Raw genomic sequence first — 26890 nt, forward strand, 5'->3', positions numbered from 1 at the left:
GCGGTCAGAATAAAAGTACAACGATAAATAGATAATAAACAAGTTTTATTAAAAATCAGATCAACCTTTTTAAAAATATTATGTAACGGTATTTAAATAATATTTATTTTAGCTTCCTCTGTAAGTGGAATAACCGTAAGGGCTTAACAGTAACGGAATGTGATAGTGCTGGTCCTCTTCAGTTTTGAATACAATCTGTAAATATTATAATAAATTTAAAAAGAACCTGCCCAATTTACATCGATGCACCATGTTCCAAAAGGAAGATACCACAATATTCTTATTACCTTAAATAATATTACACAACTTAAAATATGCATTTTGACAAGTCACCAATTAAATAAAAATTTAGTTGATATATTCTTTAAATATTTTTTTATAGTTTACCCTAGGTTAAAAACTTCTTGAGATTGAAACGTTTTCTATTCTTACCTCCACATAGGGATATAATGTTTCTTTCTCCAGCTGCTTATAATAATCTTCGATATTAAACTTTAGCTTATAAGTTCCTGCTGCCATTGACTCTTTCGTGAACGGGAAAAGTACTCTTCCATCACTCGACGTCGCTGTATTGTGCCACAATGCCCACGAATTATCCTTTTTCTTATACAATTCAACAAAAACTCCAAACGCTGGTCTTCCCGTTGACGTGTCCAGCACGTGGGTTGATAAAACAGCACGAGACATATCGAAATTAAAACGTACGTTCAAAGGCTACAGTATCTACTGAATATTGTGGCAAAAATTCCTTTGATTCGAATATTTATCATTCGTAAACAATGTGGGGGAGAGGTTACACTGCTAATTAAATAATGAGCGTGTTTGCTCTGATGACTTATTGTGATTTTATAAGATTTCTGTACCTATTTGGATCGTGTGTAAGGACTGAACAAATATAAAAAAAACATAATTGAATGATTGTATAATTCTTAATATTAGTACATTATATTACTAATTGCATAATGTTATATAGTTTAATAGTTAAAAATTAATAGATGTAGACCGTGCTTTATAGCGTTGATAACGTTATCTTAGTGACAATATTCGTGATTATTTTGATTTCACCGAGCGTGGTTTGTGGTCGCGACATGCGAGTTAAAATACTTAATATTTTATAAATAAATCGTTGATTTGAAGGAACCCCAAAGGATCTGCACATTCGTCTAATCCGCACAATCTCGACAAACTATCTCAGTACGACCTAGTGCCTACTACCGACAAGACACCTAACATGAATATAAATGAATAAACATAATGTATTAAATCATAATTATGTACACTATGATGTATATATACAGTCTACATATATACGTTCTTCTCGTGCTTAACACCGAGCACAAAATATTATTTTTACTAAGTACTAATGTTTTATTATGAAGGATAGATTTCATAATTTGCACTCTTTCGTAGCAAGTCTATTAAAAACTCTATTTGTATTAGGTATATTTTTTTATTATTATTCAATGTCATCGTCATTTAAATTAATATTCTTTCTAACGAATTTGTTCTTCCTAATATACACATCTGGGCGCATAACGTCTTTTTTTTCTTGCTCATCGACGGTGACAGTCTGGCTGGACTTAATGATCTTATCCTTAAGTCGGTCTATGTATCCAAACATATGAGCGCTAGGTTCCTCGTGTTTCATGTAATCTATTCTCCAAAAGGGTTCATCCTGTTCCATTTTATAAGTGTCACGTTTCCTCGCCTGGACCACATCCGGTATGTGTTCTACTGACATAGACAGCTTTTCTTCCGACTCGTGGAAGTTGACATTCTTGTCTTTATATTTTACTTTGTGTGGGTAAAATTTACGCAGCTTTTTTCTGTTTAACACATGGCGTTCTTTATTCCTATGCTTGTTTTTTTGTTTTTTGATTTTTTGTTCGTGAATATCGCCGCTGCTCATTGGGAAGAGAGTTAAGTATCGAGGTGATTGAGTTGTCTTGTCCATTCGTAGCTTCTTGTAGTTAATTTGTTGTATTGACTTTTCTATCAATTTCCGTAGTGTTTCATCTCGAGTTATCATCTCGCAAGGTATGGTTCGAAAGTTGTGGCAAAGCAAATTTTGCATTCTTTGCATCAAGGGCTCGGATTTATCCTGATAGGTGGCGGATGTGTCGATGTCTTTATGAAAGTTGGAGACCATTTTGGTCATGAGTGCATTGTTTCTTAATATCTTTGCGTTGGCTGCCACTAATGTCGAAATCAGTATGTAAATGCACGCCTGCATCATCTAGAAAAATAACTTGATCTCAACATTGGTGGTGATGAATTTGTGTTTTTTTTATTGTCTAGATAATATAAACTCACCAGAAAGTGATGTGATCACAATTAAAGTGATGCAGTGGTAGGAATCTTTACTTTGAAAAGTATGCGCTACATAAGCCACAGTCCGTTGAAGTTTGTTTCTAGAATGAAATTCGGATGTTGTGAATTTGTTACACGAAAGTTACTGTTAGTAAACATTCAGGTTTGTTTGGTTATCGATCACGTTGAGTTTATGAAATCAATCAAAACTTTTCAAACATTAACGATAAATATGCGTTAATTTCTTTTAGAAGAGCCTACATATTATAACTCTTAAGAAATATAAAATAAAATAAAAGTTGTAAGAAACGTACTGACTTTAGGTAACATAACATTTCAGAAACTCGAATATTTTAGGGTAAGATAAGTACAAAACTTAGATTTGGATTTGGTCCGCTTAACCAAAAATCCGCATTTGGTAAGGCATGTTTAGACATTTGGATCATATAAACGTGGCCGCAACTTATTTTTATTCAAGAGACATCTATTGTATAATCCATGATCTATGTAAAATCGACTCGAATGAATTCTTAGTCCAGCATTACTTTGTTTTATATGGAGCTACTAGACCATAGATGGCGTTAGTAATCGATTATTACCATTGGATATTAATTAACCTACTTAACACTAGTTGTCAAATGCAAAAGACATATGACTACATTTCCCATTGAGTGACTTAATTGATTGTACATATATGTAAGGATGGCTCTTCATGGTATACGTTACATTATGGGAGGTGAACATTATGAACTGTGGCTTTCTAACTAACTCTAACTTTCGATTGCGTGAATATCCAATTAACAAATTTTTTATTTGTAAAGTTCATCAAGGAATCAGACAGGCCAAATAATTGACTATCAACGGCGCTTAAACCTCTAAGGGATCAGGATTATGTATCAATATGATTCCTCGATTTTTTCTTCTTTTATGGGCTAGATAATCTTTTGTACCGATAGACTAATCTACTCTGAACTAAATGTTTTCAGGCTTAGAACAATCTGCATGGGACACCAGAACTGGACATATTTGCTATAGATTTGGGAAGACAGTGATGAACGTATGTTGTCATTTTTTAAGTAAATATAAATTTGTTAGTAGTTTAAGGCATATATTATAAATAATTTAAAAAACAATATATCTATAAGCACATCCTTTGTAAGCTTTCCTCGCCTTTTCTCTTTAACAGCTAAGCTTAGTATTCTCCCGTCACGGAGACACCACGTTCCTAATAATCGATAAAAGGATGCCTTCTGTATTTGTTTGTCCAATTGAGACACCTTGCACTTCTTAGGAGGGGGTGTGAATTTGTTATGCCTCTGCATCGACTCATGCTTTGACTGCTTTGCTCAGGTTCATAATGGTGAACCCAAGTTTCATCAGCAGTAATAATTCGGGCCATAACTTCCTCCACAGCGGTCCAAAACCTCACGACAAATTGATATCCGCTCGCGTTGTTTCGTAGCCATGCATCTTTCATTACAACTTTTTCGACTATTTATGGCGTGGTAGCCTCAATCGGTCCAGGTCAAGGGTCGTCTTTGATGGAGATGGAGATTTATAAATTATGGTTTTACCAGTAGCGGAGTCCCCAGAAACAACCAAAATCTCTTATAAAACGGTTTGAGGTGTCTTTCCTTATTTGGTAACTTACTTTTACTTGTTTACTAATTGATAACTCAGAAGACAATGTTCCGATAAGGCTGAAAATTTATATATATTACGTTCTAACAATCAGTCACTCAATTAGTCACTTGGATGAGTAAACTAACCCCCGCTAACCCCAACATTCCGCGAACTTTTTGTCGCCCCTCGTATATATTATATGATTATGTCAATTTTAATATCCTATCTATCTTTATAAAACAGAAACGATTATCGTTTAGTGGTTTCAGTAATACCAACGATTTTTGGATGTATAATAATTTGGTTGATTAAGATTTCTGCGTAGCGCTCGCTGGTTCCAAAAACAAGAAGAAATAACATAAGGTACCTTTGCCGTCAATCGAGGCTCGAAAAACATCGGCTCATACAAATTGCTTGGTCATTCGAGCCCCGAAAACTGCACACGACTTACTCAAACCCTAACAAACGGGTTAAAGAAAAAAAAACCCTAGGGATAGTGAGGCGCTCTATTTATCGATGCAATATGATAAAAATATTCTGTTTCTTACATTCTTAAGGTAGTAAAAACTTAGTAGAACTAACTGGGCACCTACTTGTTTTATTATATTTGCATAATAAATTAAGCAGATAGAAATAGCATTAGTATTCGGAAATAACAATTTCCTTTAAAGTTTATCACACTTTGTTACTACGAAAAAATAAATTATTTTATTTATCGTTCTTAAATATTGAAAGACAATGAAATATTGATAAATGGGAACGTTCGGTCCGAGGTGCAGCCCTAGGAGCGGCCGGCAGAAAGCTGCCCCATCAAGCGCACTCGGCGTCACAGTAAAAGTGAAAAATACGAGCTGCCGACGGGTTGAGCGATATTTCCTGTTTTTGTTGGTCAGCGCCACCATTTACATAATCGTTGCTTGCAGACGTTTCTGATTTTCTTGCCATCGTAAGTTTTGTGGGGATTTCTGAAACCTATTTATTCCATACTGTGATTGTTCACTGCAAACTTAGTGTAGGTTATTTAAAAATCCATCTCTTTATTTCATGTAGGTATAGCTACAACTACTAACTACTGATCCGGCAATCACCGAATGTCGTGTTACAGGTAAGCTGAATTTAATTTATGATTTTACTACAGAAATGAATACAAAATAAATATTAAGATCCCTACTTTATTTAGATAATAATGACAACCATTACAGGTACATGTAAATTTTTTCGTACCTGACATTATTATACTATTGTTTAATATTTAAATAATTCTTTATCCGAATATTGTGGATCTTGTCGAATCGAAACATTTATTTCTTAAGGGAAGAGTTTACTGTTTCGTTGAGTTGAACATTAATGATTGACGATTATAAAACCTTTTAATATGTTGTATTGGATTCCAATAACAAATAGGTACAACTAATTAAAACCATGAAAATCGGTCCAGTCCTTCATAAGCTATAATTGTTAGTACACGTCGGGTACTTACAATTTATACTAACTTTACTTTACTAATTTATATAGCATTTGTAAATCTTGAAATCTGAACGAATTCATAAATATTTGACAACCAAGTAAGTAACGAAATGCTGCCAGCGTTAAAGGTACACTGCCGGGACCAAGCTCTTTAATATTGTTAAATTTTATTTTTATTAAATTATCATTATTTTTATTATTACTATTTAGGTTAAGAAAATTGTAAATACTTACTTGATTTATTGATGTCATAATAATCTCATCATAATCATAAACTATTTAAACGTGAAATAACAAAATACATCAAATGTTTTGAAGCCAGAAACGAATTGTATTAGAAAATACATTATTTACGCTTATGTTTATTTTTTATTAAATATTGTACATGTTTGTCACCGATCAAACCTTCCCTCAAATCAAAACTTCCACAAATATTTCAAAATCAAAATTAGCTAACAGCAATTAATTTTTTATATAAGCAAGCTGCCCCTGCGAACCTCGTTTCTCCTTAATGTGATTTTACTTAGCTTTCCTTTACAGTACATACCAACATGAAGCATTTTGCTACCCCAGAGACTGTTAGATTTTCCAGAATGAAAACTTTTTAGGTTTATCTGCGTTTTTTCTCTATAGGTAGGTATAAAGCTTAGAGTTCAATTCATAAGTTTTTAATTAACAAATAAAATATAGGATGTTGATGGTAGAGGGTGAGAATTATGTAATAAGGGTTTTATGTATTTTTCTATGTTGTATTTAAAAACAATAAACATTTTATCAAAAAAATATTTCTTTTTGGACTCAGGGATTAAAAAGATAGCCGATTTTTAGACTTACTGAATATGTATAAAAAAATTAATAGAAATCGGTCGAGCCGTTTCGGAGCAGTATGGAAACGAACATTGTGTCACGAGAATTTTATATATTATAATAGGCCATCTGGCATCTCATAACCTATATTGCAGATAAGATAAAGTCATCAATTAGGAATTATATGAAGCTTGTAATCTCGCAACACAATAAATGTCAATAGGAAATAAAGCATGAAGTAGGTAGGTACCTAACAGAGGCAGGCCTCCAGAATTCCTCGTTGTTCCGAATGGGTAATGATTTTAGTACTTAAATAGGTGGTGAGAAGCGCTGTATGATGTTCGTAGAGTATGCTTTTTCAGTTGTAGAGGTTTTCCTGAAGGTGCAACTTGTTCTAAGCCAATGAGAAGAGTGGCAACTGTAGCGGGCGCCGCGATTGGTCGCAACTGTAGCTAACAGCGGGGACACGCCCGCACTTCATTATCCACCGACTTATGTATTCAGATATTTACTAGCGACTCGTGAGACCTCTGTGAGCTGAGCTTACACTTAACTGCCGATACGAATCAGGCAAGGTTCTGAAATACGTCTGTAAGTATAGACACAGAACAAGTAGTGTGCGAGAAAATTCGGATTTTTTTTGCATCCATGTTGTATTTCTATAATGCATCAATCGGTCATGTTTTCTGATAATTTAAAATGCGAGTAGGGCTGATCCCTGCTCTATACTGTGACTCTTCTGATTTTTCATACCATATCCATTAATTTTTGTTCATCGTCTGTTCAGCCGGTTAAGTCGCATGTCGAACCATTATCTTACCTAACTCTGACCTAATATTGGGGCCCTATATGATCGAATCTATTACTTAATATGGCTATTCTAAGATGATTTGTAACTAAGCTGTGATACATCATGATGATGGCTTTCGTCCTGTACTGATTACTACTAACGTAATGTACTGTACCTCTTTATGCCACAAAACTCTTCAAAGTAGAACAAAGTGCGGGGCCGAGGTGAGGGGGAGGGGGGGGGGGGGGGGAGGAGAGCCACACGGAATGATATTCAAATTGCGAACATTTCATTTTAACGCTTTGCGAAGATATTCGCTCGCTCCCACGCTATCCTAGTGTTAACACTGTGTCGATAAATAACACGATAATCAGTTGTTGTTTTATTTTGACAATTATGAAGTATCTAGAACTTCAGTCGCTACTAAAATACAAAATCTTACAGCCATTAAAATCATCTTTATCAAACAAATTTGGAAAATAATAAGGTTCATTATTAAAACAATTTTGTGAAAGTCGAAACATAAGCTGGATTGGTAGATACAAGCATAAAAGTAAATTATTTAGTAGATAGACACATAGGTACGTACGCACAGACACGCCAATATTTAGATCAACTAATTTTTTTTGGTTAGATAGTTTTAGATTTATAGACATTTACTAGCCAAATGAATAAATTTGTAAAACCCAACAGGTTTGTTTCTGTTATAGTCATTTATCAGTGAAACCTTTTGTGGATATATCCAATGTGTCAATGTGTTATTTTTTGTTTGTTTTATACTTTTAGAGATGTATCTGTTTTGTTTCCTAAATGAATAAATAATTCTTCGATGTTAACTTGCGGAAGTGAAATGATATGATCCGGTTTCCATTAACATTAAATCGCCAACGTAAGCGACGTCACTATCCGAAGTTGAGACGTTTACGAAATGTGAACATTTCGCGAATTGATCGTCTACGGAATTCTCATTTAGTCGATCCCTTCCCTCGCCCTCTGCGCCACCGCTCCCTCGCTCGGCTCACACGGCATGCCTCTGATACGGACTCTATTAGTGTTTATCAAATTACTTCTATCACACCGCCGTTAAATAGAATTCGGCTGGTCAACCACAGTCATTTATAATATTTCCGAACCAATTCGACTTAGGGTCCTTCAAGAAAAGAGCGTACCAATTCTTGAAAGGCCGGCAACGCACTTGCGAGCCTTCTGGCAATGTGAGTGTCCATGGGCGGCGGTATCGCTTCACATCAGGTGAGCCTCTTGCCCGTTTGCCTGCTATTACATTAAAAAAAACCTGAAATCAAGTGGACAACGACAACGTAACTGTTGGCCGATAATGAAGAATGGTATGTGGTAATTAGGTAAACCATTAACTCGAACAAAACGTAAATTAAGTCCATTGGAATGAATGTCATAGTTGGTGTCAATTCAATAATTCCTGCTTACACGTACAGACTTGACAATTGTCGGAATAACGTGAAAATACCATAAACAATAACTACCGAGAGAGCAGACTTTATAATTATAACAACGGCTTTTAATAAATTCCGACTGGAACAGTGAAATTCCGTCATCACTACGCAGATATTCAGTTATACATTAATAATTGTCGCACCCCCACCCCCACCGCCCCCTCTCATTGTAATTTAAATGGATTCTGGCACAGATTAAGTGTCGATGTCTAAACAGTATTCGCCGCGGTACATACATCGACACTAAAAGTGTTATCAATGTATGTTAGCGTAATTCTTTAGGTTTCGGTTGAAAGGGGTAGGTATCTAGCTATTAAAAAATGTCTTTTATTAATTTCATTGTAAGTAAAGAGTCAAATCGTCAGTTAATTTTATCAGTACTCTAATTAATAGAGATGGTTCCAGAAAAAGTAGCTCGATTAGTTTTATAAAAAGTTTAAATACGATTCAGGGAAACGAAAAATATCCAACTGAATGAATGGTCTGTGGCACAGGCGACAACTAAATTGAAATATTTCAATTCGGTCTCACCTTCCTCACTCAGATAAAATTGATATCCAATTTAATAACCGTTTCCATCGGATTGCATTTTACAATTTTAATTACAACGCAGAACGTAATAATAATAATAAAAGATCTAAGCAAAGGACTCGATAAATTTTTAGCTTTATAACAAGCATGTAACTATGAAGTAACGTTCTTTGCGAGCTTTAATAGTTGATCACTGTGTGTGTATTTGGAATTCTTAAGACATTCGCTGAACAAAAATGTTATCTCACTGACAACATCAAAGCTTTCACCTAAATAATTCAGACAGAGCTACTTCAGCAATGTTATCAATATAAATCTCATTAAATCCGAATAAAACATGCGTTAACACTGGAAACAGCTCACAAAACCGAGAATATATTAATAAAAAACGTATCCACGACTCGAATAACAAATATAATTGTGTTTTTTTGTGCTCCATTCAATAGAGCTTTGTTCGCGAACTCAAAAAAGTCACCTTTATAAATTAAGTTTCATCGTCGGCGAGCCAATCGCGGGCCGAGGGCGGGGTTAGCGGCCTCCCCATTGGTGCTTCAGATCCACTCTTCTCATAACATTTTATATAACCGGATGATACAACATATACAGTTAACACTCCAGCGAGAGCGGGATGGAGCTACGCGGTTTGTATACAGTGTGTCGCTTCGTCCCGCTCGCGCCCGGCCCCGCAACTGTCGGCGTTCCACCAAAAATGAAGCAACAGTGTTCGTTACAACTTGCCAAGGAACGGTGTCTCGTTCCGTTTTCCGCTCGTGCTTGTGTTCGTCCTAATACTGTTAAATAATAGCGAGTCCCAAAGATAAATATTTAATCAGTGACGTTTGAAGATGTGTTTCGTGTGTTTATAACTTTAATTATACTTTTGACCGGATTCGAAAGCGAAAATGTCTCTACCGAACGGTGTTGATGTATCACAACTGGTGCAGCATCCAGTCTTAGCAGCTCTGCCACCTTTCTTCCTGCGAGCCTCCGAGAGATATCAGGTCAGTGAACAGTGTGACATATACTTTTCGGTTTTATTAAAAAGACTAGGTACATTAATGAAATCTAGACCAAGATTTTATTGGTAATTGGATTGAGGACCCATTCCGAACGTAATACAAAAATTGCCGCATAGTAAATGTAATTTTATTATCAAAAAACTTGTAAAATAACCTACCATTTTAATATTAAATTACAATGAACCATAGAGCGGTCTCTCGTAACACTTCCGCCGCTACACCGTTGCGGATATAACAATGTTACAACATAATTAAATTATAATATTACAACTTTATTGTAAATGAACTCTTTATTAAGGGTTAGTGAGACCTTTAATTTTATTATCGTTACATTCATTCGCGTGTGTTGTTGTAACTTGATATTTTCGTAATTTCCGGTTTGTGGATCAGGGCGTAAAAGATATTTAAAAAGCGTGGAAACAGAGACTAGAAGATTGCTTACATTTATTCAGGACTATTGGATTAAAACAAAATACATAATCTTTTGATTTTGGAGAAGTTGTTACCTTGGCTTAGGACGTTGGTTTGCATTTCGTAGCTGACTTAATGTACTTCTAGTTCATTCATTTTGAATTAAGTACTTACGTATATGATAATTAAATATATAGTTATTTAAAAAAAAGTAATTTACTCATTGTATAAAATATTTAACAACATTTGTGTTTGATGTATTGTATATATCCAGCCCATCAGTTTAAAGATCGTGAAAGATGTAATCGTTATATTGTAAAAAGGCCCATTTTGAAAATTATACATTTTCATTTATTAGTTTCCGCCGGGAGTAACTTTGTGTAGCTTAAATACGTACTATAAGTAGGTACCTACATAGGTAGGAACATATATAACAATATTTTTAATAATTATATGTTATATATTAGACTCCATTACACTGAAACGATGATTACTTTTCTTTATCTTTTTGTCACAGTGTAAATACAATTTGACAGAGAGAGACTTCGTTTGTATTTGTTTGGTACCTACTTATCTTATCTTAAGTATAAAATTATTATTCTACCATTTATCCTAAACCAGGTTCATTAAATTGTCTGATCTTATTCAAGAACATTAATCTAGTTTCAGCAATGCAATTTGTATGTTTCTGATAAAGCATTTTGTTAATTTAATTCATTTCAGGTTAGAGCGAGTGACAGATACCATCTACATCGGCCAATATAATAAAAAAAGGAGTAAAGATCGAAACAAAAATTAATTAACATATACATTTAAGATTTGTTAATGTAAAAAATATATTTTCAGTATACCTACTTTAGATAAAAATAATTATTTTGTAAATATAAATTAAGTAATTAAATAATATAATTAATTTATATTTATACGGTATTAAATTGGTAAATTGATTATTTTGGTTCTAATCTAACTAATTGCTATTCCTCTCTTTTAGAGAGATTAGAGATTTTAAAAAATAAGGAGTGGTTTATCAAAATAACTATCTCTAGTTCTTCTTTCTTCTGATGTCGGCTATCATTACTTTACATTCTTTCAATATATAATAGATAATCCCGACGATTGATATGCCATTGGATCCTTTACATACTATATAGATATATTATAAGTTACATGAATAATTTATTTATTTGTGTGAACTTATAGAATAAAAATGTTGTAAAGAACAATGTAAACTTAATGTGGGCACTTAATAGCTAACACAATTTAAAAACCAGATTCAGATTATTAAGTGTTACTTAAGTCATCCAAGTTCAGCAATAGGTGCTGAAAGATATCTTTTGTATTCTAGCGGACCCCGAAGTGCGCGAGGTGCCGCAACCACGGCGTGGTATCTGCGTTGAAGGGCCACAAGCGATATTGTCGCTGGCGGGACTGCGTCTGCGCAAAATGCACACTCATCGCTGAGCGACAGCGGGTCATGGCTGCACAGGTATTATTTATATACTGATTTGACTCAAATCGCATCTTTTGAACGTCCTTTGTTGCTGGCTGGCGTTCCTAGATTCGTTTAATAAATAATTTCTACAATAAAAAATAAAAAATATAGTAAAAGCTATTAACCCATTGTTTTCAAAGCTGGTGTTCTCCACCTCTCCGTGACCCACGCCTGAGATCTTTCTATTTATCACTTTAACTTCAGCAGACATTCAATAGTGAGACTCGCTCTCATTATTGACTCACAAAGACAGTATACATGAGTTTTATTAGTTTCAGTTTCTCCGAGATTTATCAAAGTTACAAAATCAGAAATCGTAATATAATCAGTATATCGTGCAGGTGGCGTTAAGACGTCAGCAGGCTCAAGAAGAGAACGAAGCTCGAGAGCTGAACCTGTTGTACGGAGGACAGCCGTCTGCTGGACCGCACTTTCCAGAATTAACCGACGAACCAGGTAAGTTTTTTAACAGCAGAAGGCAGAAACATTTAAACAGTGTAGTAGACATAAAGCAAACGTCTTTCAGGAATGTATACGAATTAGGTACCATTGATTGCCCAATGACAATATACTGGTAGAATAGTAATACATTTATTTATTTGTATATAAAAAACAGGGGAAACGATACATATTATAAGACTGCGTCAGATCTGAGAAGATACTTCATCGTATCTTGTCTTTCATGAAGATTTCTCTAATTTCAAATTATAGCGGTAACTGCAACAATTTTGTTATAATATATTTACAAGAGAATGCTTGATGCTATACTCCTTTCTATACATTTTTACATAGACGCACGTAAACGATGTTGTTCGTTTAATCGATTTTAGAAAGAATATACGAGTTGCTAAATGGTTAAAATCGAAATTTTAATAGAGACTGTAAGTATTTTACGAAAATAACAGATCCAATAAATATTTCAATGTTTCGTCCATCTGTGCGATTGATCGCAGTAATTTTAACTCGTTTCCCGAAATTTTGTGTTAAAAGGTCTAGTCAAGTTGTTGAGCACTCTGTCATGAATTCGAGTGAGGCGGTTCTATGACATCTTATCTAGTTATTCTAACTACACGTAAACAAAAGTGCGGACATTATAGTTAATAAATGCTTGAATTGCGTCACTAAAAGATCTTAATGTCGTTACCGACGGAAATGAGTTTTTCAAAACAAAGTAGTAAATGTTTCCGCAAGCTTTATGTCGTAAAATCTACTGAATAGCGAAATATTCTTATTATGTATTAAATTAAGAGTATATTATAATAGAGTGAAATAAAACACTCTTTATAGCGGGAGTTAAACACAGGTTTCTGTCGAGAAATGAAAACAATTTTATTTTCTAAAGCTCACTCGGTGGGTGTTGATCTAAGACATATAAATACAAACACACATGTGTTAGTCGTCACAACATACTTATGTTGCCGCTAAAAAAGGAAATCTTGTGACATTTGAATATATTTGTCCTTTCTCGAACGGTCTCTATTTTGCTTGCGAAATGCTTTATTAAATTGGTTGCAAATGGTTTTTAGACCAAATTGTGATAGACAGTTAAAGTGACTATCAAACTATATTTATCCATGCCAAAGTTAATTTAAATAATACAGACCGTCCCTTAACAGCTTAACAAACTTGTGCACTGTATCTTATTTTAAAACAAGATTCAGAGAAGGAAAAGTCTAGACGTTCTGCTAAAATCTAAATTCGCGAAGGCCAACAGCACTTTCCCTCGCGACGGAAACGTGTGATGTTTTTTTTAAACAGTTTCAAACGAATTTCAGCATTTATTTAATTGCGCCTTACTAACAAATCTTTATAATTTGCTGAAACATCAAAAGAGTTCTTTTCACTTCACGGAAACATAGCTTTAATTACAAATGCGGTACAGCTCCCATTCCCCTACATGACCCACCCTCGCTACTATAACTTTTCCTGTTTTCCGTATACTAAGTGCCTGCTTTTCTTTTAATTAATGTTTTTATATGAAAGGCGAATAGTATAACACAATGGTTGGCCGCCTTCCTAATGCTTTTACTATTTTTTATGAATTTCTCGCCCTTACCTCGACAAGGAATGAAATTAAATATAATTAGGATACAAATAACGAATTATTTATAGATTGTACGATGGTAATTAACAGCTATAATCGCACTGATACTTCTATATATAGATAGGCAATGATAGCAGTTTCCTAATGAAAGCCTTTTAATTTCTTAGACTAAGTTGTAAGTAATAAGTTGCAAGGAATGATAACAATTCTTAAATAACGTCTTTCGTCGATCTGAATACTACGCACGGTGGCCATAAGGCAGTCCAATAAAGCCTTAATAAAGTGAGACTTTCTGGCGTGGAATGCCTTCAGTACCCTACACTGTAGCTGTTAATACGTGACTCGTATGGTACAAGTTATAAGTCGAGTCTTATTTGTGTGTGTTGTGTAGTGAGACTGGTTGACAATTTATTATTTTGGAATTATCAAAAACCAAAAAACAAATTTCCATGAAGCGTTCATAACCAAGCGTAAAGCCGTCCGATATAACTGTTCTAAAACAACTTTACTCACAAACACAAAATTAACTTAATTTAAAATTAACATAATTTATCATTATTTTTATTATTAACTAAAACAGCTACCTATTGTATCAGAATGTCCTTTGACATAGGTCTTCCCTAGTTCTATGCCATATATTGAGCTGACCTTCTCCATCTCTTTAATTGTCGTCGCCCAATCCAGAATTTGCCTCGTCTACTTTTCCAGATACCATTGTGCAGGACATATACATATAATACTCCTCTAAATGATGCCAACTCTCAGTGGAATAATGTAAATTCTGATGTCTCGCTTGCGGCGTACTCTCACCTCTTCTGTTTGCTATCTTCTTCAACTCCCTGACAGCGCGTCTATCGGCTAATTGTAACCTATACGCTGACGACCTCCAGATTTATGTTCAGTGGATGAACTTTCTCTGGCGATTTAAAGATTTCGATTTTGAACGGAGCTTGAATCAGTAATATTTCATCACTATCCATTCTTGCAAAGTATAAAAAGCTATGTTTAACCAATGATTGTAGTTCCACAATTTTATTAAGGTGTCGAAATGAATGCCGATTAAAGCTTGATATTTAAAAGGTTAAATCTAAAATTAACGTGATAACGTTACACGACGGGCCAGCCATTTGGTTTTACCCAAGCCTAGGGAAACGAACACAACGTTTTAACTTGCCTACAGTTAGGTGTAGAATGCACCTGTATCCTAAAAATTCTTTACCATAGTTAAAATGAGTTTTCCATGTTAAACAATGGTAACCATGGCGATGATCACTGTTGTCGTTTTCCAATGCTGTATCTTATATGGAAGCCCAAGCAAATATGTATATACCAAGTTAACACTGAAAATGTTTAGAAAATGAAAAACGGCTTAATTTAGAAAGTTGAAAATACATTTATTGTTTTTCATTGCATTTTCAGGGCTCGTAAAGCGAATAGCTCGAATTGTATCTTTAGTTTTTGGGTACGTATTAATGAAAGTCACAGGACGCCAGGTCAGGACTGTATGGCGGATGACTATTTCTCTCGACACCTGCCATAGTCAAATATTCACGAGTTGATGGGAAGGTCTTTCTGTTCGACGGTTAACGTATGGGTAATGGTACAAAGCTTCCTGATGCCTAAATGTTGGTGTAATATTTTTTGAACTTGACTAATACCAATGCCTACACTTGCTCGTATTTACTGATAGGTCCACTCTCTTATCTTCCTCTATCATGCGTCGTACAGCACTTAAGTTATCTTCAGTATTCACTGTTAAAGGACGTCACGCGGATCATCATTGTGATTGCTACGTCCACGCTTAAACTCGTTAAACCAATTGTACATAGTGGCACGAGATGTCATAGCTATTGTTGAGTAAGCCCACAACGAACGTCATAATAAATTATTGAGCAAAAATTTTCTCGTGTTAGGTTCATTTTCACGTGTAACAAGAGTTTTAGATTTGCCGCCAATTCAAAAAAACAAATGACAAATGAATGCCTTATACTACATAAGGTTACCAAAGAGTTCTAAAATTTAAATTCAAAAAAAGTTTAATTAGCAATGTTTCTAACTGGCCAGTTCTAAACACTTTCAGTGTTACCCACGTATATATGTGCCCACAGGTATTTAATGTTACATATGTATTTCGACTAGAGGGGACTTTAGTTTAGTTTACCAGTCCAGAGATGTGAGCAGTATTCCATATGAGGTCGTACTTGAGCCTTGTAGCTGCATACATTGTACCTCAGTGAGACACTGCTTAGCTTCACCCAAAACACTTGGGAATTGAACATATTTCGAAATGCCAACTCCAAGCACGAAATAAAAAGAGCACCTTCAAATGGAGGAGAACTCTTTCTAAAGATAATATCAATTCGTTGACGCATTCGCGGTCAGTTTCCGCATGGATTATACCATGAAAATAAATAGCAAAGTGTACGTGTCAATTGATAAAATATATGGTTGTTCGTTATAATATGTAAAGCATATTAAATCATTAGCGCACTGAAACAGGATCAATAGCACTGCGTTCAATTGCACTTTACGACTTAATTGGTTATAAGTATACAGCGCTGGCTCGCGGTTTCGCTTGTTTATTGGATTCATATATTCGATAAATAATCACTCTGTTAACGGGAGTTAAATTATTAATTATGTGAAACAAAGGTGTATTCACATAATTCATTCATCATTAATAAAAATTTGTCTATCTGTGTCCTATAGGTTATAGTTGAAACCGTTTTGAAACTAGACCTGTATCATTAACCGCCACTCCAAGAAAACCCTTTTCAACAATTTTCCGTTCGAATCATTTTTCAAACGCTTCGTTATCATTTTGATCTTTTCCCTCAAAGATATCAAACTATCCCTCCCCCTCACACTTATGAGATCCCATATATCCTTCTCGGGCACACACGATTTCGATACCATTTATATTTCGAGTGGCACTTGCCGTATATCCATCCAACTCATACCCGAGAGTATTTGTATGTTCTATCCCTATCGCACGTCCACTTAGGTCAGTCGGATGCAACCTGGGTTTTTATTGTATAACTTATAATGAACCCGTTTGAAAGGGAAGGGTACTCAGTATTTTATTTTTACAGTTTATTGCAAAAGTAAAGTTTAATTTAATACCGGTTTGAGCCGGTTTGAGTTTGGGATTCTTTAATTAATGCTCTTTGTGGCTAAATGTCGGGCTTTCGCTTAACGAATAATATATTTTGCTCCATTTTGTGAGCATTCGTTTAACTTTGGTAATTATACAAGTGCCTACTTGTTAGTTATATGACGATTATTACACAACACAACGGGAGCCCGATCGGATCATACGTAAATATATTTTAATAAAAAATAGCAGATGTGATGTGAAGAAGCGAAATTAATAGCAGTGTATTTGTGAAACTCTATTAATACAGAACTTAACCCTCGACCCCTGAGTGGAGTGATTAGCGATACTAACAATGCGACCCCGCTTCGTCCACGGCTTGTTCACGACACCTATTATTTATGAGCGAACAATTTTTACTCAAAACTCATCTTAATCGCCGAGGCTCAAAGTTTAAATTTTAATCACTGTTAAAGTTTAAAATTGTTCGATAGACTTCCTTTATTAATAGAAAGTTAACTTTATTAACAGGCTGTTAGAGATTCGATTTGATTGCGCAGTCTGGTGGTTCGATTTAATCACAGAAGCGCCTGTATTCAAATAGTTTAGGGTCGAAAGTTGCCTGGGTTTAAAATTTAAACTTTGATATTGGATTGAGTAACTCTAAATCGGCGGGTGGTAACAATAAAACCAATTGTTGGGTGCGTCTATTATTTACGTGGTCATACGAAGTTAAACCTTGTGAAAGATGTAATACAGTATAAATTCGCGTGGGGACGTTGTGCGCTAAAATTCATTCGATTGAGGAATTAGTAGTCTATAATCATAGTGGTTTAGGGTTGGCGTGCTGTAAATTTATGTTGGAAGCATTTTAACTATTCCTTATAATTTTATATTTTAAATTATTGGTTCATTTTGTTTATACTTAATTATGAATAAACACGTCGTAGAGATATTAAGATTATTCAATTTGATAAATTAATGTGACGATACGAATGATATAAATTAAAGTTAGCGCCAACCCTGGGGACGGAGCTATATTTAATATAGGCTGATGGGATTACTGGCTTTCACTAAGAGCCGAACATTAGAGACAGTAAATTCCGATCGTATGTCGAGTTCTTTTGTAATGACACTTTATTAACATTTTATTACTTTCTGGCGACTCCCTTCTCCACTTTTGATTTATGACAGCATCTATCTTTGTAATTTAATTGTACTGGAGGTATTGTCTTACGGGAGAGGGGATTTAGAAGGAAAACCGCGGTTTAACTCATTTAAAATTTAAAAAATGTAGAGGCAATTTTATATTTGAAATGTGTGCAACAGGGGGTCGAAGTTAGTCTAACATCCCCGCCCTTTAGTGTAAACGATACAGGCAGAAAAATTGATTTAGCTGTAACACGATCTCGCGGCTTCCGTTGTTTTTATTTGCTTTTCTTCGTTTTATTTTTTCATTAAACGTTACCTGACGCCATGTTACAAACGTACGAACACTTACAAGGTTTGATTAAATGATTTGTTTTCTTCGATAACAATTGTTATTTTCTCATCTCAGCAATTTAGTACTATTTATTCGATACGCAAACGTCTAAAGTTATATCTATAAATACCATAAAAATAGTTGTAATACTATAAATAATTCTACATGATATTGTTAGATGAGGACGAAATCAGACTCGATTAAACAGTGACAATACACTAATACTGGTGATTATTCGACTCCATGGAGAGATGTCTAATTGATCAGAGACACAATAGTTCAGTACCGCGTCTAGGGGCCATCACACGTCACACATCAAACGCACTGAGCGCCGAATTACCTTGAGGGCGAACAGCGTTAACCGGGACGTATAATATGCTAATGAAAAGAAATGGCAGACATAGACCTCGGTAATGTAAAATCTAACTAAACCACAAGAATAAGAAACAGAGAGATAATAATATACTTAAGAGCAAAATAACACATTTTTTTTTAGTTTTGGGCATAATATTAAATTAATGGTAGTGAATACAGAATAATTGAGGAGAGATAACTAACAACAGTTTAGTGTAAAAGTGGAAATTTATGGCCCACGCACCACTCCAGCCCGATATCGAAGAACACTTAACTTGAGCGCAATAAAAATTCAAACTTATCTCTATACGATACGACGTAAATTCGAAAAACAGTTTTTGTATAAAGTTATATAGAAAGTTACAACATTAACCATTCTAACACTCTCGTAATAAAGTTAAAATTTCTTCGATAAACGATTATTTCGCTCTAACAAGACACGGGGTTATTTTTAATTTCCTACGTTTCAATAATCGTCGGTCAGTACAATGGAGGTTTTATAACTTGTTGAATTTGCCCTTCGTAATTCCATAGAGTTTTTCTCCACTTCAGTTTTTATGAGTGTGTACTGTGTATCAATCATTAGATTATGAGTGCCACTCGGACTTGTATACAAATATTTATCTTTGGGATTTGTGGTTTGATGCCTGGTAATGGAATTATAATTGTATTGAAAAGTAAATCTCTCACAAGAGATAAATAAAAAAGTATGAAAAGAATTGTTATTGCTACGCCTGTATCAGCCGTAGCTCATCCGGCGTAGCTGATGTGTACCGTAGCTCGAATTGCTACAACTGTGTTGCTTACTTAATCACTACGTTTTAACACTTACAAGTAGGTAAAAACTAAACGTGACATCAAAAACATGTCACGTATAGTCAACGGTTAAGTTAATGCCGCTTTATTACAAATAAAAGCATTGTAAAATGCGAAGTTATCCCTTCAGCCACAATTAGCGTCAACAGATAAAGCTTTGAGCGGTGGCCGAGTCGCTCCCCTCAATAATAAATAAAAGTTAATTACGTTATTATTTCTCCGTGGATTGGACTAATTACCTTAGCTTTTTTATTTTTGTTCAACGCTTTATTAACGTAAGGCTTTTCTTGATTCGGATATCAAAGAGTGTTATGAAAAATAGTAGCCAATCTTTGGCGATGTGGTTTTAGCTCGGTAAAGTATTGTCGGGAAGTTAGAACATTGAATATGCATGTACAGTCGGCCGCAAACGTCTGTACAATTGTATTGGAGCGACACATCGGCCGTCGCTCGCAGACGTCAGTAAATCCGAGCACAATACACCGCGACAGTACCGTGGCCGGCCGCCAGAGCATTGTGCGCTTGATTTATCGCCGACGCATTACTGTGTCGCGCAATGCAAACAACCATGGCGCTCGCTCTGCCCTGAGGTATGGTTATTGCATGTAGCTTTTTATGGCACGGACACGTAACACCTCAAAGCTGAAAGCGTATTGAACAAATCTAGGGTCTACCTGGCACACACTGTATTAATATCATTGGATAATTGTTAAACGACGCCCATAGCTCTAGTGACAGAGAACAAGTCAACGTGCAGTAGATATGGTTGTAAATACCTAATGCTTTTCTTGTTTGTGTAATGTTTGACGAATCGTTTTGAGGCAAATAAAATGCATAAATATTCTATTTGAATATATAATATTCAAAAGAATAAAAAGCATTAAAAACAGTATGGCTTACTTTGTGTTCCAACAAATACACCCACATATTTAATATACACAATTATATGAATAACAAATATACATAATACAAGCAGATGTCCTATCAAATACAATTCATCTATTCAAATGTTCCTATTCACTTACACACATGCGACGCGTTATTTCTATCCCTCTCACACGTGTAATGAGGACCGAAAAGGCCAGAGTATAAGTGTTTGTATTGGATTCATAATAGTGTATTATTTTAATGAAATTCAGTATGTGCTCGAGGGAGGGTTTTATGATTTTTTGTTTCGCTCCTTTGTCCATACGTCCTTTACTTTGTAAAGTTTGGTTTTGTAACTTGATTTAATCTTTGTTTATAATTGATTTATTTGTGAGTTCTGTCTCTGATTTTCTAAACAGACAACATATTATTACGTAAGTATGTTATAGACTTTAATTAACGGTGAAAATTAACGGTACTAGCCGTTTTTAATGACTTTTATTAATAAATTACACTCACCTACAATAGTTACAATAATTCATAGTTAAATAAATATCTTATCCGTCGTATGTGATCAGCTGTTCAGGTCGGGTATGTAAAACTCCACTACAAACTAAAAAAAAACGAATATACGCCTGCATTTTCTGTTCCCAACGTTAAACACTCGAAATCGAACGGAACACTCAAAACAAATAAAACCCCAAAAGCCGTATCGAAAACATTTTCGTTAAAAATAAGAAACAAAAAATCCGCTTTTCACTCGATATCGAATCGCACATATTGTATTGAACTAGTCGCACGATAAATGTAATCGAATCGTGTTTCCCCCGAGTCGAGTTCCCTCAGTACTTGAGTCTCAAAAAAACAATAAGTTCGACCATTAAATTCGCACACGTCACTGAAAACGAGCCCGCTTCTAATTGCTCGAAACACAATGCACAACGTCAAATGTTTCTATTGTACTTGACATTATAAATATACCTGCTGAAAAACAGCCGCTTTGCTTTTGATAATTGTAATTTAATATTGCTGCATTACTCACACGAGCTCAAAGTGGGCACGCATTGTTGTCCTGTTTTTATGTAAGCCAAGTATTTGAAAATTCACGACGCTTTTCTTTGTGACATTGTCATTTGGATGTATTTTACTTGGGCTTAGAGCATGATAAATTATTATAGTTGCATATCCGTTTAGGTATAAAGAGAGAAATACAAAAGAAACACTTAAAAATAAATAACAGAAACTCATAGTGCAAATATTTGAACCTCCGTGCCTCGGCACATGATTTGAGCACTTTTGTCCACGACTGTATTTTTAACGCAATGTACCTTTTTAACGATACACGGAAAGTGTTTCAAAGTGGTTTGTTTACCCGACTGTTGATTTTATATTCTTTGTGTTTTTAAAGCGATATAGCGTGATATATATTTTTAACTCCTATCAACATACAAATCCATAAGACTCCGTCAAAATATAAATGAATGCTTTATTTGAAATGAAAGTACCTAATTCTGAAAATCTGCCAAAAATTGTTTTTAGTGCCTAACATATAAATGTAACAAAAACCATTATTAAACCATTATGAAAAAAACTAAATTTATGTCTTTGTCCTTAGTTCAAAAACGCGCCCGCATTACTGAGGTATGCTCCAGTCCATCACCACCCGATACCCAGGATTCCAAGACCCCGATAAGGACTTCTCCTCTAGACTCACCCCCTCCACGATCTCCGTCAGACCATGAATTGAACGTGGAGGAAGAATTGGAGCATTCGGAACCTTCATTGACGCCAGAAAATCTGTCGCTCAAAGAGAGACAGGATGAGGTTAGTCTTTTTAATGAGTAACATTTTCGATTATTATTAATTGTGTGCAGTTATGTAATTTGTATGATAAATTCTCAAGCTATTATTTTTCTTTTTTACTAAGTAAAATTATGATTACCTACTTGACTAACTGAAGATACTTGTCATGTAATCTGTATAGCATTTTCAACGAATTTATACTCAATCGAATTAGAAATAAGCTGGTGATTTAAATGTGCATAGGTAAAGAAAGAGGACGACGACAAATGGGACAACAACTTCAAGTACAGACGTGGTAAACAGGAGGGTCACACGCCAGAGTCTCTGGAGGACAGTACACCCTTCCAAAAGTCACCCGTTGATGTCCTCATTAAAGTATTTCCGAGGCGGAGTAGACAGGTGAGGACACAAGGCAGTGTAAATAATAACTAATCATAATAACAAGTATTATGAATATTTTAAATTAGAAGGATATTTGATGTCATGTATTCGTGTGTGACCTTGTCAATTAGCAATGACTTGACTTGAGTTGCTACTTAACTTATTCTGTGTTCTCTTTATGTGTCAGGAAATAGAAGTCATCCTCGCCAGATGTAAAGGGGACGTTGTGGCCGCTATGGAAACCATGGTTAACGGCCCTGAATCTTCCTACATGACTCCAGATTCACCTTACATGAACTACCAGTCCAAGTCTGCGTTTTCTCCGCTCTCAAATCACAGCTTTAAGTTCTCACCTTCTAGAAGATTCCTTACTCCTCCCTACAGTGGAACAGGATATTTACCTACGGTGATAAGACCACCTCCAGAATATATGTCTTCGTTTCTACCACCTTCTGAGCTGATGTATGGCAGGCAGCTGCAGGTGCCATCTCCTGGTACTTCACCTACCTCTGACAATACGAATAATGAAGGCTTCTCCGATTAGGGTTTGCAAAATTGGACAGTGCTATAGCTGTCTTATTTCGTTCTTCTAGTAAAATAATAAATAGCTTAGGAGACACGTTCATAAAACTTGTAATATATCAATAGTATCTTTAATATCTTTTAAAGGAAATAATATTATTTCATATTTAACTATGTTAAAAGTAAAAAAGATGCGTTTGACGAATATAATTGCTGATATTTTTTATTTGCTCCAACAGTAGTGTGTAAGGTTTGGTTCTTACATTGTATAAAAGAAGTTATTAACGATAGTAAATAAAAACTTAGGTGATATAGTTAACAAATAAACAATTGTAAATATAATTAGGCACTGAATAATCATAATTATAGTAGAATTTATTGATTAAGATTTAACTAAGTATACGTTATTATTAAATAAATATTTGTCATTTCTGTCTTATGGTTGGACTTAAGAGTTTAGAAAAAAATACTTACAAATTAATACATGTTTGAAATTGTTATTCTTCTGTAAACCGCCACAGCGAACTCTTTACTCTGAAAATCCAGTTAATTCTAATATTTCATAATCCAGTTTATAGATTTTATTTAATAGACAAGTATTCTAAGAACCATTTTGTTTCAAATCGCACTTTCATCTGCGGAAATAAAATCCATGTAACACGACACACGTTTATTGATGTCATAAACGTATTCATCTAACGTATACAAAATATGCTAGCAGAGAATAAGAAAAAACGTGTTTATTTGTAGAGGTTAATTGAATTATTCAAAAAAGGGTTTTTTCCACAAATTTAAATTTACACAATATTTATATTTTCTGTTTGTCTAATATGTTTAATTATTCATATTTAATGTTAGTTACGTCACAATATCAACTGCGTCAAACGTATTAGTTATGTAAAAATAAATACCTTATGTATACGTAATTATTATAGGTTTCGTGATCTTACAAACATTGAAGTCACCCGTATAATACTCATGTTGTTTTGGCCTACTTTGAACATAACATAACGTAATAAAATTGTGTTTTTATCAAATTAGTGGAATACTGGCGCACTATTTATTAAATTTAACAAAAAACTCTAACAAAATATATAGTTTACTTTGTTCATTAATAAAATGAATAAGTTTTATTAATTAAAAATTAAAAAATATTTTCCGTCTAATTTAAATACATGATATTTATAAAAATTAACATGCAATGTAATGAATTAACTAAAAATGTCAATGTATTTTTCTAAATAATTTCTTTTGGAACACTTTTACTCTCTTGTACTCTTACAAAACGTAGCTTCACTTCCGACGCACCAATGATAATTGAATATGTTATAAATATGAAATATTATTCACATTTTTATGTGACTTACTTCATCTAACATTTCAGTTTAAGTAGTTAGATAATTATTTAGAAATGTAGTAATTCAAATACCAAAACTATGTTAAAAATCATATTATTCTATCTGCTATTTTTAAAAACATTAAAACACATATATTATTACTACATTAAGTTCTTAAACATTTTTACAAAACATTATGTAAAAATTAGATTTTTTAATTACGCACTTGTTACTAATTAATTATAAAATACAAGAATAAAACTAAAACTATATACCTATTAGAGTAATATAATAAGAAATACTCATATGATTAGTGTTCAGTAGTGTATAATGTAAATAGTACAGAATGTAATCTCGTAGTAATTTTAATAAGTACCTTATACATAGTTGGTAATTGTATAAACTTTCGCTCAATAAATAGATCATTATGTCTATAATTGTTTTATTGCAACAATAATAATAGTTGAACCTTAGAATTTATCCTTCTCTTTTTGTTTATTAATATCCTTATTCCCTCAACGTCTGTTTTCAAACTAAAACGAGTTATCAAGAAAAGATGCTATGTTAAGTTAGGTTATGTTAAGAAAAACACTTTTTGAACGGATTAAAGCTATGTATAATTATTAAAAACTTATAATTATTTACATAATTCTAAAAAAAATCCGACGTTTCGCGTGTGTTTTTCCTAATGAGTAAAAGCTATTTTAACAAAAGACAATACTGGGTTATGTTAGTTAGGCTCGTGATATGCTTAAGAAACGCCAATGCCGTCAGCACACTATTCTAGTTTATACAAAATCGTATCTACAAAAATATCGAGGTGGAAAGTAATTAATATGTACCACACTGAGTTAATGGTTGGATTACAATTTTAATAATGATTAATATATTCATTTATCTATATCAGAATAGTGGTAATAACTATGTCTGGAAGATTATTTCATAGAAAGCTGACACTTAAAATACATTTTCTAACAAGCTTTACAAGCTTCTTATTGCTATCCATATCTTATTGGCGAGACAACATCTTGGATATATTATATCTTATGTTATAGTAATAATATTAGTATTAAAAAATATGTCAATTGTTCATTAATAATATAATGTACGTAACTATACTGTTATTTTAATTAAACCCGAGATTTCATTTCACTATGTTGGTAGGTACATGTATTTTTGTAATAAATAAATAAATGTCGTCCGCTCCATAACCAAAAGCGGCTCAAAAATAATTATGCGTCTGATAGTTCAAATATAGATATAGCCTTAGTAATAGCCTTCACAAAGGCTATCCGGTGACAGGCCTACACTCGCCGATATACTCTGCCCGATATTGAGCACCGATTGCCGATGCTGACGTTAAGTTGACGGCAAGATGGTGAGGACAAGTTAAATTTAACGATGGACGGAAACATGACCAGTGAATTCACTCGATTAAAAGGATTCCAGTTAGGTCCTTAAAGCTCAAGGAGCAAATATCTTCACTTTAGGCGGGCATGCAAGACGTATTATGTCAGTACGATAGCTATATCAGACAATTTTATATGGATAAGTCTCGGAATATACTTAATAGTATAGTAGCCGATAGTGATTGCAAATGATGGTCCAGAATCGGCCCTTTGATTAATAGTTGAACACAGACATGGGGGTAACACGAGACAACTGATTCGCTATCGATAATTGATTTTGGAATCACTTGAATGCGAACACAGACATATTAGAAGAAGTGTTTAGCAAATCAAATCAAAATATCATTAAATAATTTAGGTAAGGCTATGCACTCTTCTTATAATAACGATATTACTGTTTCTTCTTAATGAACGTGCAATTAATGTTTCTAAATTTACATTACTGCCAGTTCTCAAGTCAAGGGCGTAGAACAGAAGAGAAGAACTGGCTCTCCGCCACTTTTAAATGGCCAAGGTTTGTTCCTTTTGTAATGCTATAAATAAATAAGAAAAGCTAATGTTTAATATCTATGAGCAATAGACACCGTGAAATAGGAACTCACACTTAGGTACTGTAGGAAAAACTAAGAATTTCGTAGTATCAAGATGATATCAAAGTAAGCAAATTAATCATACCTTATTCCCGTGCATAAAGGAAGTCAAGTCCGATTAGTCACCACTAGTAGCATCCTTTTATGAGTATGCACAGATGATTTAATAAATTATTCAATAAACATTTGTTGTTATAATTACAGTTTAGTGATCTATTTTGTGATGTAGGGGGTCGAAGGACTAGCTGAAAATTATTTTGTGTCATGG

General features: G+C 34.1%; 3 protein-coding genes across 4 annotated transcripts; 1 reads left to right on the top strand and 2 right to left on the bottom strand.

Annotated features, from left to right (window-relative positions):
- Positions 1-28: 28 nt before the first annotated feature.
- LOC123711402 (5-hydroxyisourate hydrolase) lies at positions 29-823 on the bottom strand. The gene is made up of 2 exons (XM_045663975.1): positions 433-823; positions 29-195 (listed from the first exon to the last, which is right to left on the bottom strand). The coding sequence occupies exons 1-2, from the start codon at positions 685-687 to the stop codon at positions 109-111; spliced, it is 342 nt and encodes a 113-aa protein (XP_045519931.1). The 5' UTR covers positions 688-823; the 3' UTR covers positions 29-108.
- A 160-nt stretch (positions 824-983) lies between these two features.
- Positions 984-2433, bottom strand: LOC123711401. 2 transcript variants are annotated; one of them, XM_045663974.1, is made up of 2 exons: positions 2314-2410; positions 984-2248 (listed from the first exon to the last, which is right to left on the bottom strand). In XM_045663974.1, exon 2 carries the CDS (start codon positions 2234-2236, stop codon positions 1457-1459), a length of 780 nt encoding a protein of 259 aa, XP_045519930.1. In that variant the 5' UTR covers positions 2237-2248; positions 2314-2410; the 3' UTR covers positions 984-1456. The 2 variants fall into 2 exon arrangements, with proteins under 2 accessions (XP_045519930.1, XP_045519929.1); XM_045663973.1 differs by having other exon boundaries at positions 985-2236; positions 2314-2433.
- Positions 2434-9788: 7355 nt separating this feature from the next.
- LOC123711133 (doublesex- and mab-3-related transcription factor A2) lies at positions 9789-23387 on the top strand. Its single transcript, XM_045663551.1, has 6 exons — positions 9789-10001; positions 11776-11916; positions 12264-12378; positions 22196-22404; positions 22627-22782; positions 22952-23387. The coding sequence occupies exons 1-6, from the start codon at positions 9903-9905 to the stop codon at positions 23306-23308; spliced, it is 1077 nt and encodes a 358-aa protein (XP_045519507.1). The 5' UTR covers positions 9789-9902; the 3' UTR covers positions 23309-23387.
- Positions 23388-26890: the final 3503 nt, after the last annotated feature.

The sequence above is a fragment of the Pieris brassicae genome, chromosome 6, assembly GCF_905147105.1.
Source record: "Pieris brassicae chromosome 6, ilPieBrab1.1, whole genome shotgun sequence".
Taxonomy (NCBI): domain Eukaryota; kingdom Metazoa; phylum Arthropoda; class Insecta; order Lepidoptera; family Pieridae; genus Pieris; species Pieris brassicae.